Here is a 20,578-nt window from a genome sequence, read left to right as displayed (position 1 = left end):
GAGAGAGAGGGGCTCAACCAGGTCCCAATGGATACCTCCGGAGGCCCCAGGGGGGCGATTCAGGCCCCCATGGCTGCTTCTGCCAAAAGACCAAGAACTCCTCTTACCCACAAAGCCACAGCTCGCTCCACCTCAGCCCAGGTCAACGCCACGCCGCCATCCACCACCAGGGAAACCCGGTAGAAGGAACCTTCTGCAGGAGAGAGAGAGAGAGAGAGAGAGAGAGAGGGGGGGGGGGGTGATAATCGTTCATCAGATAATAGAAGTCCTGTTCTTCAATTTCTTCCTCCTCTGTGACTCATAGCAGGAGGTGATGGAGCAGGTGGAGTTATGAATTCATGCATTGTCTTTACTTTGATCTGCTTACTTAAAGCTCAACTTAGAACCCAAGGTTTCATTTTTTTTGTCCATTGTAAAGTTTCTTTTTAACGTTTCTTTTCCTTAGTGAGTTGAATCTTTGAGATGAATTTGGACCGGAGGGACAAAGAGGACGTGGATGTCTTCCTCCTGTTGATTGGATCAATCAATGGACTCATGGGCTCTCAGCTCTCCTGCTATGTGCCACATTGGCCACTAGGTGTCGCTCTACAGCAGTTAGTTATGCTACTAAGGCTTAAAAGAGGACAATTGATTGGTGGGTAAAACTAGTTTCTCTGGTTCATGTTGTAATGTTTCACAGATAAAAGAGAGAAACATGTAAATACAGAGGTAAGAATCAGAAGCTGATTGGACAACTTGACTTTAAGTACTACAGAGCACCCAGAACCATGACGGACCAATCACAGATCACTGATCTGATCACCTGATGGATCGCTACGACCATCAACCACTACGGGACAGACGGGAGATGCACCCAACCACGAGTAACTATTCACATGTTCAGTCTTAAAATCTTTAAAAAGTGAAACGTACCGATAAAAATATCCACCAGCTTTCATACATCAATCAAGCTTAAATGTGGCCTAAAGTCTGTGGACACCTGAATTACAAGTGATTTATTCATTTATTTATTTTTGGGCTGCAGAGAAACGCTCCCATTCAAACCAGTTTGGTGATTTATGACAAGAAGACACCTGTGAAACATAGCTGTCCCCAATGGGAGCACCAAGCCAACGCTTGAGTTTGTCTCTGCACATAAAGACTTTAGGACTGAACCCACTTGGTGTAATTTGCTCCTCGCGTGCATGAGGCTGATTGTTCTCGGGCTTTTCTACGTCTACGGTTGGTTGAGGCTGCTTGACATACTGTTCCCCGATGACAGTCCACACAGACACGTAAAATGAAAGCGATGTTTACATTGGCACGGCAACGCGGGCCATGTGACCTCCGTGAGGCCGAGTCCGCTAGCGGCCGATGCAGGGGGGGGGCTCTTTGTGGCTACGGACTGGTGAGCGCTGGGCACACGAGGGGGGGTAGGGGAACGGTGGCCCTCCCCAGCGGGAACCCACCCACTCGGGATGGACCCGGGTTTTGTCACTGAGCCTGCGGTGAGATGTGGACTTGTGGCCCCCCGAGAGGCTTCAGAACCGCCATCCTCCTTCAGAGCGGAAGCATTTTTAGCCGTGGTGGCGTTTGTCTTTTTGGAGTCTTTGCCGGTCCCAGAGACGTATTCTAGGCCTGCTGTGTCTGATAAGTGGTTGTCTCCGCCTGGAGGGGGGAGCTCTCCCGCCGCAGAGATCCACGCCTGACCCGAGGACGCGGTGGGGGGGTCGGAGCCTGGCGCCGATGGGGGAACATAGAAGCCAGAAGTGTGCAGGGGGTTCTGAGGAATTGTAGTACCAGGGGGATTTGTTGATGCTGCAGCAGAGGGGAGGGCAGGGGGGGTAAACGATTGAGCTTCTGGAGCTTTCAAAGGGGGGTCGCCCCCCCTGGTGCTTACCGATGGAGAAACCGGCTCCAGAGCAGAGGCTGGTTCGTCCGCCGGGTGTATCTTTGGAACAACAGGGTGGAATAAAGCCGACAGCTTTACAGCTGCAGAGACGTTATTGGAGGGCAACGGTACTTGATGAGGAACAAACCTGGAAGCGCCTGCTGTTTGTGAGTTGGTGAGGCTGGGTTTTAGTGGGTCATCAGAGAGGGGAAGCGATTGGCTGAGTGTGGTGAGCTGCCGGGTTGACGGGTACGTGGTGGATCTTTGGGAGGACGTTAATTGGTGGACCGAGGGGCTTTGAGTCATTGTTGGCTGGTGGAAGGAGACCATTTCTGCCACTCCCTGGCTGGCTGACACTGCCAACCGGCCAGGGAGCAAGGAAGGAGGAGAAGGGGGGATTAAAGATGAGAGACCAAGGGAGGAGACGAGGTAGGTGGCAGACCGTTGAAGGAAAGGAGGTGCCAGGGTAGCTGCAGGAGAACAAGATGGCAGAATAGAGGGTGAAAAGCTCCCACCCTGTGACCCGGATGAAGATGTCAGAGCCAAGAGAAGCGGCTCCTCGGCGAGGGGATCGGAGAAGGAGGACAGCGAGGTTTCCTGTCCCGCTGTCCATTCTCTCCCCCTGGCAACAAAAAGAGCTTCTGAAGCTTCTGAAGTGAGTGACAGGTTGTCAGGGTGATGGGAAAAGGGACTCCAGGGTGAGAGGAAGAGGTGTGAGGATGAAGAAGGCGAAGGAGCCGAGCGTAAATATGCCGTTCGGCCAATATTTTCCTGCGGCAGAGCCGGCGTGAGCTCAGAGGCCCACGTGACGCCTGCTGACACAGATGCAGAGACGATGTCTGGACACCAGTCGTCCCTCAGGGGGACCAACTGGCCTGACAGACTGGCTGTTTTAGAAGAAGGCCACAAGACCTCTGGGTGCGTTTGAGGGGGTAAATCTGGTGATGGCCCCGCAGATCTAGATGCCAAACTCTCAAAAGGTAATCCTGATGGAGTTGGCTCAATTTGACGGAAGGAGGCGTCTACAAGACCAGATGGGCCTATCTGCACATCAACGGGACGAGTACTCTCTGAGTCAGGTAGCTGGCTTCTCAAAGCTTCCGATTGGCCGTTAGTGGACTCTTCAGAAGATACTAACTTGTATTCAGGGAGCGGCGCAGCATCAACACCTGGCATCTGTGATTCAGTTGGAGCTTTAGAAAAGAAAGGAAGTGTCATCGAGGGTTCTGGGTCAACCCTCCTCACAACAAAGTCTCTTTGAAGGTTCGAGGACAGAGAAGAAAATGACAACACAGAAGGTGGATAGTTCACACTAACTCTGATGTGCGAAGATTCAACAACATCTGTTTCTGAAGGCCTTTGTTCAGCTGGAAGAGTGTTGGACTGGCGGAGAGGAGAAGATGGAGGAGGAACGAGGGTATTAGAGGAGTAAAGGAGGAGGGGGGACGGAGTTTGGAAAGTAGCAGCGGAGACAGAATCAGGAGTGATGGCATTCGAGGAGTTAAAGAACAAAGAGGAAGGAGAAGGAAAAAAGGTGGAGAGGGGGGTAGGTGAGGAGTATTGTTGAATATCAAGGAGGAATGGAGACGTATTAGAAGAAGGGGTGGAGGGTGTATGATGAGCGGTGAATAAATTGTTTATCAGTCCAGAGAGCGAGGGCCTGGAGGGAGACGGGGTTGGTTTAAAAGTCGATGTGTCCAGTGGACGAGTAACAGCGTGTGTGTAGGACACTTCCTCTGCCTTTTGTCCACTTGGATCAGTGTTCTTCAGGACACTTCGGTCAACTTGAGCTTCTGTCATCTCTGGTGTGGGAATCTGAGAGCTGCTGACGAATGGAACCTCAACCGTTCCACCGGCCAGTCTTTCCAAACCACTGTGAGTGTGTTCACCCCCTCCCTCGGGAGCACGAGGGACGGATCCGTTGCGTGATTGATGGCTTGTGCCGGCCTCATCCGATGTGTACGCAGCCTCAAACTCGTACACCTCGAAGGTGCCGGTGAGCTCCGTTGAGTCGTACGGATCGGACCCCGATGAGTAATCATCCACTGCAGCACCTGTTGGGTTTTCCCCACTGCTTGCACTCAGCGGCGACCACTGCGGCGCTCCAGGTTTGTTCTTTCTGTTGCTAAGCAGTGACGACGACGATGAGAAAGATGGAGTCGATTCCTTCGCATCAGACACCTCGCCTCTTGGTTGAGATGGATATAGCTCCTGGGACGCTTCAGTGGGGCCTTTTGAGTCTCGAGTTGTTACCGAGTGGGCAAAGTTTGTTCGTAAAGTAGAAAGTAACCATGGATTTGTCGTAACCATGGGATTCCACGGAATATGTGTTGAACTTATGAACCCAGCTGCGTGTTTGAATGCCCCTGCTGACGCCGTGTACAAAGGCCCGGCTGTGTATCCGAGTCCGGCGGGCCGAGCAGGTTTTGTGACGTGAACCACCGGCCTGGGCGGCGCACTGGTGGAAGCCGGGCGTATTCCTCCGGTCGGCCTCTTTCTCCCCGGCCAGATCAAAGGCGTGGAGATGAACCCTAGGGGGGTCTTGGAGCTGCGCTGGCGGCTCGGTCTGGGGAGGAAGGCCTGAGGTCCCGGGCGAGACGGTTCAGGTGGAACTTGGGAACCAGGCCCTGGTGCTGAAAGTCTTGGTTCATATGCTTTATCTGGGAGACCAGGGGTTTGGGATGGAGCCGAGTGCCTGGATACCATGGACCTGCCATGAGAGGCTTTCCCAGGGGGGCGGGGTATGAAGGCTGCCCTGGTCTGTCTGATGGTCGCTGGAGGTCCCGGTCCATGAGAAATGGAGGAACCAACAGCATGCCGGCGTCTCCTCAGAGGCTCGGACTGGGGAGCCGGGCTCTCAGGAGGAACTAGACCAGCAGGAGCTTTGGTTGGAGACCTCGCTGTCACCCGGGCACGGCACATCAAACCAGACGCCATTATGGTGAAAAAGCAGGTTACAAATCATAAACATAGTATTCTCGCACAAAAGACATAATGTAAAAGCAGTGGTAAACACAATGGAGATAAGAACCTGATACAACATGTGGTCAGATAATAAAACTGAACCTTGATTACGAATATCCTGATTCTCTTTTCTAGTCAGAGAAAATAACCATTGGAATAAAGATTGTTATGAATGACCCACATGAGAGGAGATTAGTACCACAGGCACCGAAAATGAAACCAAGAACCTGAACAGAATCTAATCACAGAGATATGAAGGATTAAATACGACTAATTCATTAAAATGTGATTTCATTAAAAACAATAATCAGTGGTTGATCCTCTTTAGTAAGAGGAGATTCATGGATGTGAAACAAGGCAACGCTGAAGAAGAGAAACATTTTCTTCATCAACAAAAGCATAAAAAGATGATAAGACGAACGAGGAGAAGAGCGATGGATGCTGAAGGTTCATGTGCCTCTCACCTGGAGAGGAAGCAGCAGTAGCAGCTGTGTTAGTGGCTGGTTGGTTAGTTACTGACTCAGGTGCAGGAGTAGTTGCTGTGGAGACAAGCATCAGGATGAGAGAGAAGGAAGCGAGTGAAGGACGGAGTGAGAGGGCGGGAAGGACTCATCAGGACCAGGACGTTTAGGCTTTGCAGTTTGATTAAAGGTCTGAAACCTCGGTCTCGGCCTGGATCAACCTCTGGCTGTTTAACCATATATGTAACAGAGAGCCTTAGCTTATCATTATTATGATAAATAGATCCATATTCTATCTATACTCAAGTTTTATAGGAATATATGCCAAAGGAATTGATAGAATATTTCTCCAACAGAAATGGATCAACTTTTCACAGCATTTCTTATTGTATTTTTGTACTTTTACAGTGAATGTAAAAATGTAAACATAAAACATTTATATTAATAATTAATATAATAAGAACACATTATCCAGAGTGCGGTTAGAGCATCCTAATACCCAGGGCTCTAACCAGCCAATCAGATGCAGTTATTTACCAATATGATTAAACAATAGCTCCTGCTTAGTGTGTCCATTGTCCAACATCGAGCCCTAGGTTTAATATTCATATTCAATAAAGTGAATTTAATCTTCTAGTTCTAAATGAGCGTTCTACATTCATTCAGCTTGACTGCTGCAGTGGGCTCTTACCCTCTGCCGGGTTAGTAGCTGGGGGGTTAAAGGTAGCAGAGGAACCAGCCAGCGTGCTGCCGGGAGTCTGTTGGGCTACAGGGAACATAAATATAATATATATAAAGATAATATCAGGAAGCTGGGGGGACAATGTGCACTGATGTGCCAAACGCCTCAAAGTGTTTTCCATTCAGATCTTTGAGCAGTCAGTGTGTACTGGATGAATGAATGAATTCAGCAACATGAACTCTGAGGAAAGCTTCACCGTAAAATCGTATTGAACATCTTTACGTAGATCATTCTGTGCACATGACATGCTGACAGATGGACCCTCCTCTGTGGCTTCTTCCCTTTTCTCCCCATCAAAGACCTTTTCCTGTGCCGATGTGAGGGTCAAAGGTCAGAGGATGCTGCATGTGTACCGTAAAGCCCTCTGAGGCAGTTTTGTATTCGGCATTGAAACACAGGGATTCTGATTAGGCTAAAACACGGCTCCCTTAAATAAAGCTACACTGTAAGGTTATTAACCCTTAAATAAAGCTACACTGTAAGGTTATTAACCCTTAAATACAGATACACTGTAAGGTTATTAACCCTTAAATACAGCTACACTGTAAGGTTATTAACCCTTAAATACAGCTACACTGTAAGGTTATTAACCCTTAAATAAAGCTACACTGTAAGGTTATTAACCCTTAAATAAAGCTACACTGTAAGGTTATTAACCCTTAAATAAAGCTACACTGTAAGGTTATTAACCCTTAAATAAAGCTACACAGTAAGGTTATTAACCCTAAAATAAAGCTACACTGTAAGGTTATTAACCCTTAAATAAAGCTACACTGTAAGGTTATTAACCCTTAAATAAAGCTACACTGTAAGGTTATTAACCCTTAAATACAGCTACACTGTAAGGTTATTAACCCTTAAATAAAGCTACACTGTAAGGTTATTAACCCTTAAATACAGCTACACTGTAAGGTTATTAACCCTTAAATACAGCTACACTGTAAGGTTATTAACCCTTACATAAAGCTACACTGTAAGGTTATTAACCCTTAAATACATATACACTGTAAGGTTATTAACCCTTAAATACAGCTACACTGTAAGGTTAACCCTTAAATACAGCTCCAAGGTAAAGATAGTAACCATTTTTAGCTATATATATACACACACACAGTATATATACTATATACTTCCCACGAAGCAGCAAAGGCGACGGAGCCTTACCGGAGGGGAGGGAGCTGCTGGTGGAGCTGCTGGTGGTTAGTGGCATGCTAGTGGTGGGGGCAGTGGATAGAGATGCAGTGATGGGAGGGAGAACTGGAGGCAACAAATAAAGGATACAGCAGAAGAAGATGCACCACACATGGAAAAGAAAATGCTTTTCATGCAGAAATGAGGTACGGCCCAACATCTGGATACTTGCAGCTGAAAAGAGTACTGGTACTACTCCAGTTTCATGTTTCTTTGTAGGAACAAAAAGTCCTTATTTTACTAACATTTGCCATCTCGATATTCAGATGGAAATATGACTGACAGGAAGGTTTATTAGTGAATTACTGAAATGCAGTGAAATATTCAGTCTTCTCCCGCGTCCATAATAAGAATAATAGAGAGAACAAAGGACCAGCACAAGGACCAAAGGGTCAAACATGACAACTTGTGTTTCAATAGGAGCCTCTTCATAAGAACAGGAAAGGACCCTCTTAGATATCAGATGAAGTCTACAATGAAACCAGGAAGTACCGGAGGGATGAGGAAGCAAGAGGACAACCAAGGAGGGAGGAGGAGGAGACGTTTGGAAGTGAAAGAGCAGCTGGAGGCCGAGGGGGGGGGCGGGGCTTACCGTGGCCGATGGCATTAGTAGCATGGATGGAGTTAGTGGAGTCAGTGGATGGGGCGCTGGGAGAGGAAGCAGCTGGGGGGGGGGGGGTCGAGAGAGAAAGATGCAGCACATGATGAATGGCTGTGAAGCTGCAGGACGTTCTTCAGTGCAGAACCTGGAACAGGACCCGGTCCACAGAGGGGCAGTAAACTACCATCAACCCGGGGGTTGCGTTTGCTCGGTTCTTCTCAAGGTGAGTGACCTTTAGAGAAATGTCCCTCCGACGCCCCCCGAGCACCGGAGGCCGTGAGGAGTGACATTTACTGGTAGCTTCAGATGAGCTCCTGGCGTAAAGGGGCGTGGCCTCAGGGAGACTCCACAATCCCACTGTCAATGGTTCTGGCTGAGCACAAGAGGGTCCCAAAGCCCCTTAGGAGACACGGGTCACTTGAGGACAGATTCCTCCTCCATCAGCGGGCGAGGGCGGAGCTACGGCCCGGGGGGGGTTGGACTTCTCTTCTGCTCAAGCCAGTTCCATCCTGGAGCCTACAGCCACGAGTCAGAAGGGTCTGCAGAGCACGTGAGGCCTCTACGTTCCGTCCAGACCCTTTGGATTCTTCCCTCTCCGCTCGGATCTACTGAGCTTCCCTGAAATCATTCATTCATTCACTTCCTGCTTCGTATTGATTCTGTTTGACTTCATTCCTTCAGGAGATCATCTGGAAGGATCATTGTATGAGCCTCCATGTCGGCCCTTAACAACTTAACACACAGGAGGTCAGTGTGAGGACGTGGAAACGACCTTTGACCTCTGACGTGCACGCTGTTATTTAACAAACGGATTCTATTCATCGTGTCGGGTGTGAAGATCAGTGATGGAACGTCATGTTGTTTCAGCAGAACGTTAAATGCAATGTGATATTCGGAGGTGTTTGTTTTTCCTACCTGGGCAGCCCAGTCCGGGGGAGTCACAGCTAGCAGGTAGCGCTGTGCTGCTGGGTGGGGAGACACCTTCGAAACAGATCAAGTGAATTAGGGAACGTGTGTAACGAGATGTTCCTGTAAGCTCAAACCCACTTCAGTATTTCTGTTGACAGGAAATGACACGAGGGGGCGGAGCTAAATACAACCGAACACGCAATAAGACATTCTTAGACAAAAAACCTGGTACTTTGCTGCAACATGTCACGTCACCATGACAACGTCGAAAAATATGATTCACAACTGAGGGAATTTATTTAAAATGTTTTGTTGTCTTTCAGGCTCTTTGTGCAGGAAAACGTTCCCACGGCATGAAGCCTCGTTTCAGCTCAAGCTCCCCGAGCAGAGTCCAGTGGGAAAGCACACACACACACACACACACACAGCGGCGTGTTAGCAGCACTCACCACCAGGTGGCGTGGCGGCGGTTACGTGAAGGCAAAGCGGGAAGCAGACTGTGAAGAGAAGGAAGGATTAGTGAGAGCGAAGCGTCCACCTCTCTCCTTTTAGTGGATCAAATTGTTAGTAGCAAGAGGCGGCCGCACTCAGAACCAAAGGTCCGGTGGACCAGGAAGGAGCAGCACATGAAGGAATTAGACGGTCCAAACTAAGGGATCTCATGTTTATAAGTGGAGTTAACACTGTAATCTATGTATAACAATATTAAGTCAGAGGACAGACTCAATATCAAAGCTTTAGAATCTAGAAGTTGTCATTAAACCTTTATTGGAGCATCAAATAATGAATGAAATAACATCTTCTGTACCTTCAGGGTTAAACATTTACTTCTCGTCATTTGTCTCTTGTCCCTTGAGATGAATCATATATTTAAGTTCATTTAAAATATAAAACACACTTATTTTGTGTTTGACCTCGTCTTCTTTTTCTCGTACTTCAGCTTTGTTGTTATTGATGTCACGTTATTGTTGTCTTGTTTTTGTTGCATAATTAGATGCCAACACGCTGGAATTCATTAATTTAGTAAAGGCAGGGAAGCCCCCCCCCTCTGGGCCTTCTATGTTTGTGTGTCTCTGTGTTTGTGCGTTAGTTTGTGAGTGTCAGAAAGCTTTGTGCAAAATCATGCATTTTCATGAAAACCACTGCAGGTCTCCTGGGTATACAAGCATGCAAGGACACACACACACACACACACACACACACACACACACACACAGGCCCGCTGTGGCTCCTGCGACCACACACTCATTAACAGCTTTAAAGAGGCAGAGTGAAGACACACACACTGTAGGTTCAGTGTGTGTGTTTGCATTCTTTTCTTATGACCAGAACGGTCCCCCCTTTATGATAGTCCCCTGCTGGTGGTAAAGGATAGTGTGTGTGTGTGTGTATGTGTGTGTGTGTGTGTCTACATAAATCACGGTTCCTTTTCTACCCACAGTCAGAATGGAGGATGAATTTGGCCAAAGTCTGGTTGCAATTTTCCAGGCTGATAGCAAACAGGCTGAAACGTTTAGAGCTTGAAGTTCTGCATCGGTACAACGCTGAGCTTGTGTGTGTGTGTGTGTGTGTGTGTGTGTGTGTGTGTGGGTGCGTTTCATCGGCTGAGCGGACTCACTGCAGCTGAGCGTGGCGTCGGTCTGGGCCGAGCCCGACGGGATGGACCAGTGGCTGTTGTCCCAGTCGATGACGTTGCCCACCGCGTCGCAGCTCAGCGCGTTGAGCTGCTGCACCGTCATGGCGTAGTCCCACAGGCGGAGGTTGTAGACGTTCCCGTCAAAGCTTTGTTGCCCTGAAGAAAAGAAGCTGTGAGCTGACTTCCAGGCCTTCCCCTGTTATCATGTCTCCATCTTTATTGAACCATGTCCCAGTAAACCGGACCAGCATTTCGCCCTCTTGGCCTGCGTTTCCATGGCGATGAGTCTCACCTCCTAAGCGGAAGCGTCCGCCCGCCGGCAGCGAGCGGCCTGCGGAGGAGGAGCAGGTCTTGGCCCAGTAGTTCCCGTTGAAGTGGACCCCCACTCTGCCGTCAGACGCCGTCCAGAGGAGGCAGTAGCGCCTCATGGAGGACGTGAAGTCGGCAGGGGACAGGATGGAGTCCACGGGACACACCACCCCGTCCACCATGACCTTCATGCCGGACGGGTCAGAGCCCAGACTCAGCGCCTCCATCCCGCTGCTGTCGTAGTAGCTGAAGATCCACTCCCTCTGGTCGGGGGGGGGACAAGTTGCCACTTTGAGAACTGGGACGTAGTCATGGTGATGTCACACAGTGGTTTGTGGACTGACAAATTTCGAATGAACATCATGCTGCATTGAAGAAGACTTGAAACTAGAGACTGAGACCATAAACTCATGTTTACAATGTTTACTGAGGGAATAAATCAAGAGAGAAGTAGAGTCATTTCCTCATAGACGTCTATGGGAGCAGAGGAGTCGCCCCCTGCTGGTCACTACACAGAAGTAGAGTCATTTCCTCATAGACGTCTATGGGAGCAGAGGAGTCGCCCCCTGCTGGTCACTACACAGAAGTAGAGTCATTTCCTCATAGACGTCTATGGGAGCAGAGGAGTCGCCCCCTGCTGGTCACTACACAGAAGTAGAGTCATTTCCTCATAGACGTCTATGGGAGCAGAGGAGTCGCCCCCTGCTGGTCACTACACAGAAGTAGAGTCATTTCCTCATAGACGTCTATGGGAGCAGAGGAGTCGCCCCCTGCTGGTCACTACACAGAAGTAGAGTCATTTCCTCATAGACGTCTATGGGAGCAGAGGAGTCGCCCCCTGCTGGTCACTACACAGAAGTAGAGTCATTTCCTCATAGACGTCTATGGGAGCAGAGGAGTCGCCCCCTGCTGGTCACTACACAGAAGTAGAGTCATTTCCTCATAGACGTCTATGGGAGCAGAGGAGTCGCCCCCTGCTGGTCACTACACAGAAGTAGAGTCATTTCCTCATAGACGTCTATGGGAGCAGAGGAGTCGCCCCCTGCTGGTCACTACACAGAAGTAGAGTCAATAACATCTGTATACTTCAACTCTTTGGTGTCACACACACACCTGTTTCTGGCTGCTGCGCTCCACCTCCAAACACAACGTCAGCTGACTAAGCGTCGGCACGGAAACGGAGGCGGAGACCTCGGCGACCTGGGCGTTTCCTCTGGAGATGGTGACCTTCTGGTTCCTCAGGGCCACGGCAACTGGGGACATGGGACGGAGGAAGAGGAGGAGGTAGGAAAAAGAAAGGACGCAGAGGAAGGAAGGGAGGGAGGACGGAGAAGAGAACAAGCAAGAAGGAAAAGGAGCAAAAAGACACAAATAGAGAAACAAAGAGAAGAAGCAACAGAGGACAGAAGAAGAGGAATGAAGATAACCACGAATAAAGGAAACGGAGCGCAGACCGAAGAGGCAAGAAATGTGTGAAAAGAAGAGACAGAAGGAGAAAAAAAGATGAATGTAGAAGAGGGAGGAGCAACGAAGAGATGAAGGAGACAAATATGAAACAGAGTCGGATTCAAATCAGGAAAATAAGTGACAGGAAATTGTTTCTTTCCATCTGGATTTTGAATAACCAACAGATTTCTAGACACAAACACACAAAAGCACACGCACGCAGGGATGCCTCAGACTGTGATGAGGATGATGAGAATGAAGATGAAGATGATGAAGATGAGCAGTTTGAACTTTAGCGTAAAGGCGCCTCGTGTGAGAACACACGAGGTCCATCTTTAAGATGTCGGTTTGACTCAAAAACGTTTGGGGCGTAACTCAAGTTTTTGGGTTATTGTTGTTGTTGTTGTTGTTATTTGTTGTTGTTGTAATTGTTGTTGTCATTGTTGTTGTTATTAATGTAGGACAACGGACTCAAAATCCGATCACGATGAACATGAATCATTCTAAGATTTAAGTTACAGCAGGATTGGGTTTTTTTCTGACTACTCGCAAGTGAATTAAAGTTAGATTTCAAAACACAATTGTTATAAAGCAGTAACACATCAAATGACCCGTCCATGGCGGGATGCCCCAGTGCATTCTGGGAGGCTCCTCTGCACCCTGCGTCCTATTAATGCAATTTGTTTCAAAGTAAGAGCGCGGCGGCGTTGGGGGGACAGAACCGGGCCGCGCAGCCGGAACCTACCGTGTCGGAAGCTGACACTGAACCCCCTCTTCTGCACGCTGAAGTCGGAGGTGAAGGTCAGCTCCATCACGTTCCCCGTGGAGTTGAGCGTCAGCCCGTTGGCCGTCGGCCCACAGAACCTGACGTCGGCGCTCCCCGCGTGGACCAGCACCCGGTCGTAGAGGCAGCCCGGCGCCTCCTCCAGGTCGAAGTCCAGGAAGGAGAGCTGGACGATGAAGCCCGCGGGCGCCTGCATGCTCCACTTGCAGGCCTGTGAATTGGGGTATTTCTGGGGGTAGCAGGGCGACGTGAACTCCCCCTGCGCCTCCGTCAGCTCCACGTTACAGCTGGCGGAGCTGCAGCCCAGCGCTGGAGGCGAGGGCGGGGGGGGGGGGACCACACATTGCGTGAACTTCAACACCGAAGATGTAACGGTTGGGTGACATCACTCAGAAGACAAGGTGCTAGTAGACGAGGACACAAGGGGACAGGACACAAGACGAGAGGAGGACAGGACCCGTAAAAGGGGGGGAGGAGACCAGATCATAGATAGAGGACCAGGAGGCGAGCTGGGAGACGTCAAGGACAAACGTGGTCGAGTCGGCCGGGAAGTGCATCTCTTGGTTATCAAAGACTCAGGGACAAAGAGGACGGAGACCGACGTTTTCATGAGGAAGCTTGAAAGGACCTTTAGGGTTCAGAGACAAAGACGAGAGGACACAGCAGGAGCCGATTAGGAACCGTCTTTGAAAGATTGGACTCCAGAATCAGGAGGGAAGAGGATTCAGCAGCCAAAGAGGAATCAGTCAATCGATCAATCAGTCGGTCAATGGATCAACCCACCAATCACTAGCTCAACCAAACCATCAACCGAACAATCAACAATCATGAGGGTTGATTGGTGAATCCACACAGAGAGCGTGCACATGCAGAGTGACGTTGCCATGGAGATTTTCATGGAAGACATTGTGATCAGAATGACTTCAGTCGTCGTGTTCAAGTATCCGGTGAGTTACTGTTAGCATGCAGCAAATAGACGGAGTGGGAGGAGCATGTTTATAAAGGGATGAGTCACACATCGTCCATCAAAAGGTTACCGTGACAACACCAAAAATCGGTTCCATCTGGACCCCAACATTTGGGACTGAGAAATATTTAGTTATCACAACGTCTTGGTATCGGGAGTGCAGAGTAGGACACGCAAAAGGACACGCTAAGGGACACGCTAAGGGACACGCTAAGGGACACGCTAAAGGACACGCTAAAGGCTCCTTTGACTCCTCACACGCGCCTCTATATGATGTATATCTTCAATTTCTCTGTTTCATTATATTTTATTTAGAGCTGCAATGATTGGTCGGCGTAATCGGCGACGTCGATTATGAAAAATCGTAGACGCAACGTATCTTAAAAGAAGATTCAGAGCGACGGGTCTCTTTCATTCAGCATTGCGATACACTAGCGTAAGGGCTGGGGGCGCTATCGCTTCTATCGTCTATTTGCACCAAAGTAAAGAAGAGATCAATCGTTTTTTCATCAGCGAACCAGACAGCAGAGGCATTATTTCACAGCATCACCACGGCAACGCAGGGACATTTAAAACGTAATGGAGACACCTTCTCCTCGTGGTAAGTTTAACTAAACTAAAGTAACACTAGGCTTGTTAGCTTAGCATAAGGTTTACACTCACGTGCTGGAGAACAGGGTGTCTCGTGGAGGATGCTAACGCTATAATGTTAAATGCAGTGTAGTGAATGGGTGAATTATCGTAGCCTGTCTTTAGCTAACGTTAACCTCCACTCAGCTCTCGTGCACGAGTTTGTCCCTCAGAGGCTCGTGCACGAGTTTGACCCTCAGAGGCTCGTGCACGCTCAGATGAAGTCTGGACAGAGCATCCTCAACATGCTTCTCACCTGCAGACACCGTATTGCTAGTTTGAGTCATTTTTTAAAACTTGCACTTTCACTTTACTTTTAAACGTATTTGCACTTTTGTATTACTATTTAATGTATTTATTATGATTAGATGTTACATTTGTATTAACTTCGACTTCAAAATGAATACTCGCCTCTTTGTTTGCACGCTCCTACACTGTGGTCAATAATCCGTAGTTGCTGCCCTAATTATATTATGTTTCTTTGTTGCTTTACATTTCTTCATGTTTCTTTATGTTTTATTAGGTGTCTTATTGTTTCTTTGTGTTCTATTAACGTTTCTTCATTTTTCTCTGTTCATTCTATTTTATTATGTTTCTTCATCATGTTTTATGAGTGGTGGTCACGCCAGTTGAAGACAGAGGGACAGAAGGACAACAGAGTAAGACAGTGGTAGAAAATGAGATGAATGAAGTCCTAGTTTTCTAGAGCGAAGTAGTAGAAGTGACCTCTATCGTTTCAGGGGGTCGACCTGTTGGTGAATGTTGGGAAACACCCGAAGGTTCCCTCTTTCACCAGAAGAAAAGGCTGCAACGTGCAGCACACGTGTGACGTTTCCAGTACGTAGGCTGTGGTTTGGCTGAGGAAGCGGCCGAGTCCGAGATCAACGGAGGCCATTGTTTCCCACAGAGAGACAGAGACACCACTCCTCCCCCCTCCGTCTCAGCCCTTCTTTCTCATTAGGTTTCGTCCTTCTGTCTTTTACGAGTGAGTAAAACTTCATGAACTGATCTAAAGTCATCGGTCTGAAGCATCTGTGTTCCCATAGAAGCCTATGAGAAAACGACTACTTCTTATTATTGACTTTATGGTCTCAATACAATACCTTAGTTAGATAAAGCTCATAAATATGTCCAATGGAGGTGTCTTTACTTCTGGTTCATTGTCTTCTATCGCCTCTCATATTCATCCATTCATTGGTGGAACGTGCAGAGAAGAAGCTGCAGGATTGATTTGATTTTCAACATGTGTTTCTGCTGAGTGGGAGACCACAAAGACTCCTGTATGCTGCTGTATAAAGCATGCACAGTGTACACTAAGAGGGGGGCAGGGGGGGCAGATGTGTGTGTGTGTGTGTGTGTGTGTGAAACCACACAATTCAAAACACCCAATTCCTTAAAAAACCTCCTCTCAAGTTCCTCTTAATCCTCTGGTCTCCAGGAGGCTCTGGAAGCTGTGAACCAAGAAGAACCAGAGGGAACCAAACAGAACCAAATAATTAAAATAGAGAAAGAAGGAGATGGAAAAGGTGTGTGTGTTTGTTTGTGTGTGTGTGTGTGTGTGTGTGTGTGCATGTTCTATGGTCTGTAAGAGACCTGTCAATCAGCGTGTAGCCCCGCCCTAAAGCATCCCCTTCTTTATGGTCTGTAAGAGACCTGTCAATCAGCGTGTAGCCCCGCCCTAAAGCATCCCCCTCTTTATGGTCTGTAGGAGACCTGTCAATCAGCGTGTAGCCCCGCCCTAAAGCATCCCCTTCTTTATGGTCTGTAAGAGACCTGTCAATCAGCGTGTAGCTCTCCTTTCTCCTTTTTTCTCTCCTCCCTCTCTCATTCCTGCTTCTCCTCTCTTACCTTCTCCTTTCTACCAGGTACCAACTCATCCTCCATAAAACCTTTCTAAATACTGAGCAGTTACAGAAAATAAACTAACTGACTGATGGCTTCTCTTTGTAACCAATGTTACTTTAAAGAAGAACTCTTAGGATTAGAGAAGATCACCTGATCACCTGAAACAACGACGTGGACTTCATAAACGTTTTGAGGGAACAGGTGAGCGGCTCCAAGGGAGGAGCTTAACTCTCACAGGTGTTCCTCCTCCTCCCGTCTTTCACTAGGAGATAATAGAGAGAGGCATCCGAGGGGGGGGGGGGGGTGAGGAGTGAAGGAGGAGGAACAAGAGGACCTGTGTGTGTTTAAAGCTCCTCCTTTATTGATGAAACTATTGATCAAACACAAGAGTGTGTTACATGGCTCACGTCTCAGCGGCTACATGAGGACGTTCGGGTGTCTACATGGTTGCCACGGAGACCGCTGGCTCCTTGGAGACACAACCCGACACAGTGGGTGTGTCACATCTGTGTGTTGAACCCAAACTTCTTGAACTTCTCACGTTACGACTGACACCAACTGATCAAACAAGTGATCAATCAAAGGAGCTTTACATCAATAACAGGGATTGGTGATCAATAAATGGTTTAAATGAACCTTCAGGAGACGAGTTTTAGAACCGTAACCATGACAACGGCAGTCACGCTCCCGTTTCCGTTGTCATGGTTACAAGTTGTGAAATGAGTCGTGAGTTTGTTGATAGTTCAAAGAAAAAGAGGCGGAAAATGTGAGTGAGGAAACGAGTGTTTATGGAGGATGGAAATGAGGAGGGGGGGTCCTCTAAGTCACTGGAGGGGGGGGGGGGTGTCCTCTAAGTCACTGGTGGGGGGGGGGGTCCTCTAAGTCACTGGAGGGGGGGGGGGGTGTCCTCTAAGTCACTGGTGGGGGGGGGGGTCCTCTAAGTCACTGGAGGGGGGGGTCCTCTAAGTCACTAAAGGGAGGGGGGGGGGTGTCCTCTAAGTCACTGGAGGGGGGGGTCCTCTAAGTCACTAAAGGGAGGGGGGGGGTGTCCTCTAAGTCACTGGTGGGGGGGGGGGTCCTCTAAGTCACTGGAGGGGGGGGTCCTCTAAGTCACTAAAGGGAGGGGGGGGGTGTCCTCTAAGTCACTGGTGGGGGGGGGGTCCTCTAAGTCACTGGAGGGGGGGGGTCCTCTAAGTCACTAAAGGGAGGGGGGGGTCCTATAAGTCACTGGAGGGAGGGGGGGGTCCTATAAGTCACTGGAGGGAGGGGGGTCCTCTAAGTCACTAAAGGGGGGGGGGGTCCTATAAGTCACTAAAGGGAGGGGGGGGTCCTATAAGTCACTGGAGGGAGGGGGGTCCTCTAAGTCACTAAAGGGGGGGGGGGTCCTATAAGTCACTGGAGGGAGGGGGGTCCTCTAAGTCACTGGAGGGAGGGGGGTCCTCTAAGTCACTAAAGGGAGGGGGGGGTCCTATAATGGTGCGTTTCCACTGAGCGGTACGGTACGGGTCGGGTCGGTACCCTTTTATTTGTGTCTCCACTGAGAAAAGTACCAAAGATCCGCACCGTACCACTTTTTGGGTACCCATCCATTGGGGTACCTGGCACAGTTGTTTGGTACTAAAGGGTGGAGCTAGACTCACTGCAGAGCGATGATTGGTCGTCATTTGCGCGTGCCGCAAGGGGAAAGACAACACACGAAGGAACACCGTCGCAACAATGTCGCCGCGCAGCATTTACTTTAACAGCCACATATCAAAACGCAAGAACAGGATCGGCTGTTTGTCTCCATTGTTGTTTGCGGTTAGCTTTCAGTTTTCGCGCGATCGAATGACGTCGATCTACTTTCCGTCCAATACCGCGCCATCAAGTAAGGGTCCTGTTGGCGGTGGAAACGCTCGCCAAATCATGGTTAACAGACCCGACCCGTACTGCTCGGTGGAAACGCGCCATAAGTCACTGGAGGGAGGGAGGTCCTCTAAGTCACTAAAGGGAGGGGGGGGTCCTATAAGTCACTGGAGGCAGGGGGGGGTGTCCTCTAGGTCACTGGAGGGAGGGGGTGTCCTCTAGGTTACTGGAGGAAGGGGGGGGGTTCTAAGTCCCTGGAGGCAGCAGAAGAACTGGAGGAGACATGGAACATGCAGCGGGTGATGAAAGAGCAAAATGAGAAGCACAGCTCATGGTTTCATTATAATCATCATAAAAGACTCTTATTGTCTTAATGATGAAGCTTCATTTATTTCGTTGATTTGCTCTCACAGACGAAATGTTCTCGCCCACAAACTGGTATGAAGGAGACTGACAGCAGGTTCAGTGGGGGGGGGGGACCAAATACACTATAATCGTGGAAACCTGTCAATCAGCGTGAAGCCCCGCCCTAAAGCATCTGACTTCACTCTAAAGAACAGAGGTTTCCTCCTGAGGACGTGACTTCAGACCAACTAGGGAATGTCTATGAGTCCGTTTGCAGATGACATCATGGTTTATATGACATCATAAAAAGCTGACAAGATGAATATTTAATAGTCTAACTTCCAGTGTCAAAGTTTCACTGAGACTCGGCTGTGAGAGCAACTCAAAGTCCATTAAAGACCTGAACGCTGAGACCTCCTGTTTGGATCCTACCGTTACTGTGCAGGCTGAACCACAGCAGGACCACTGGGAGGACCTGACGGAGGACCTGATGGAGGACCTGACGGAGGCTCCTCCTTCCTCCGCCTCTGGAACAGAGCTCCCTGCAGGGCGGGGGGAGAACGTCAGTCCCAACAGAAACCCACACCAAAAAATAGTAGTCAATTAGTCAATTTAATTATACTGAAATAGATATTAAATGATAAAATACAGCAAAACAAAATGAATATAAAAATAATTAAATAATAGTAAATTAGACTGAACATAAATCGAATTGATAAAATGAAATAAAACCAGCAGATGAAATTACTAATGTGATCTGCCTGAAGCTAAACGCTAACATGCTAACAAGGTGTTGACGCCTCATCTGAAGAAGCCCCAGAGCCAATCAGATCAGGGACGAGATCCAAGAGACACTAAAGTATCTGTATGTAAATAATATGAATCTCGTCTCTGAAGACATTATGTTCACAAACCACCTTGATATTAGTCCTGTTTGGACTTTATGGGTTTATTGGATTGAATAGAGTCGCTCTGTGGTCCGTAGTGAATTTTAAAGCAGAACACAACAGAATGTTTCATCTCAGCGCGCAAAGTTCATGACATTCAAGAAAAGAGCCTCTTTGTCAACTCCTACATCTTGTTTCCTCGTTTCCTCCCCCCTCCCCTCCTCCCAGATGGTACTGCTCTAGATCTATAGATCCGTTCTAGGTTACATATTATTGACCTGACATTAACTTCATGTTAAAGATCACACTCGAATCTGTTCACTTTCCTTATGGACGGAACCAGAACCACCAGATCTGAAGATTCAGGACTCTGAGGACCTCAATGGGGCCATTAATAATGTGTGTGAGGACCACCAGGAACCAACATCTCCATCCATCTAGAGCATTAATAATGTGTACAAAGACCGACAGGACACAGGACATGTGTGGACTCACATCTGGTCACTGGAGCAGCTGCTCCTCTTGAAGGATCATCTTCGTCCTCCTCAACGTCTCGAGGAACTTTGTGTCGCGCCCAAACTTTTCTCCAAATCCGCCAAAATCCAAAACTCGCCTCGGTGACGCGCAAAAGGCTCCGAACGTTGGAGACAAGTGGCCGGGGACGAGCGGGAGGGGACCGACGGAGACGCGCTGTCCCGCCCGGGTTTGGTTCGCTGCTGCTGTGCGGAGATGCTTCTTCCACTGAGGGGGGAGAGTTCGAGGCTCCGGGGGGGTCAAGCTGCAGCAAACACAGCGCGCCACTTCCGCTCCACTCGGACACTTTCACAATAAAACCAGATGACCTCATTAGATGAAGAAAAAACAAGCAAGCGTTCATTTGAACTCGAGTACTAAGTACACGTTGTATTGTATACTATACTACTTTATATTCATGCTTTAGTTAGTACATCTCTAATGTACTTCCACGTATTACACATCTCAAATGAAGGACATTATAATTAAACACTTGGTTATAACAATGAGAGGAATGTAAATTCTTTATAAGACACATTTGTATCTTTATCTTATAATACTTCAGTACTTTGATTAAAAAGCCACAGAAAGAGAAAAAACACAACAAAGTGAATCCACGATGCCGGAGACCAA

At 48.5% G+C, this 20,578-nt stretch overlaps 1 protein-coding gene across 2 annotated transcripts in view; it reads right to left on the bottom strand.

Moving 5' to 3' along the window:
* Positions 1 to 20,168, bottom strand: part of adgrg6 (adhesion G protein-coupled receptor G6) — a 29,834-nt gene extending 9,666 nt beyond the window's left edge. Inside the window, exons 1-9 of one of the 2 annotated variants that reach the window (XM_062559690.1) lie at positions 19,928 to 20,168; positions 18,978 to 19,087; positions 12,875 to 13,222; positions 11,797 to 11,936; positions 10,667 to 10,946; positions 10,357 to 10,530; positions 9,188 to 9,235; positions 8,745 to 8,810; positions 108 to 193 (exon numbers count right to left, since the gene is read on the bottom strand). In XM_062559690.1, the coding sequence (XP_062415674.1) occupies positions 108 to 193; positions 8,745 to 8,810; positions 9,188 to 9,235; positions 10,357 to 10,530; positions 10,667 to 10,946; positions 11,797 to 11,936; positions 12,875 to 13,222; positions 18,978 to 19,087; positions 19,928 to 19,929 (1,254 nt within the window). In that variant the 5' untranslated portion in view covers positions 19,930 to 20,168. The remainder of the gene's footprint in view (positions 1 to 107; positions 194 to 8,744; positions 8,811 to 9,187; positions 9,236 to 10,356; positions 10,531 to 10,666; positions 10,947 to 11,796; positions 11,937 to 12,874; positions 13,223 to 18,977; positions 19,088 to 19,927) is intronic. The other variant, XM_062559691.1, reaches the window with a different exon arrangement.
* Positions 20,169 to 20,578: the final 410 nt, after the last annotated feature.

This window comes from Pungitius pungitius, chromosome 20 (genome assembly GCF_949316345.1).
Source record: "Pungitius pungitius chromosome 20, fPunPun2.1, whole genome shotgun sequence".
In the NCBI taxonomy this organism is placed as follows: Eukaryota; Metazoa; Chordata; class Actinopteri; order Perciformes; family Gasterosteidae; genus Pungitius; species Pungitius pungitius.
Note: the sequence above shows the minus strand (reverse complement) of the source record. Positions and strands in the feature narration are given on the sequence as shown.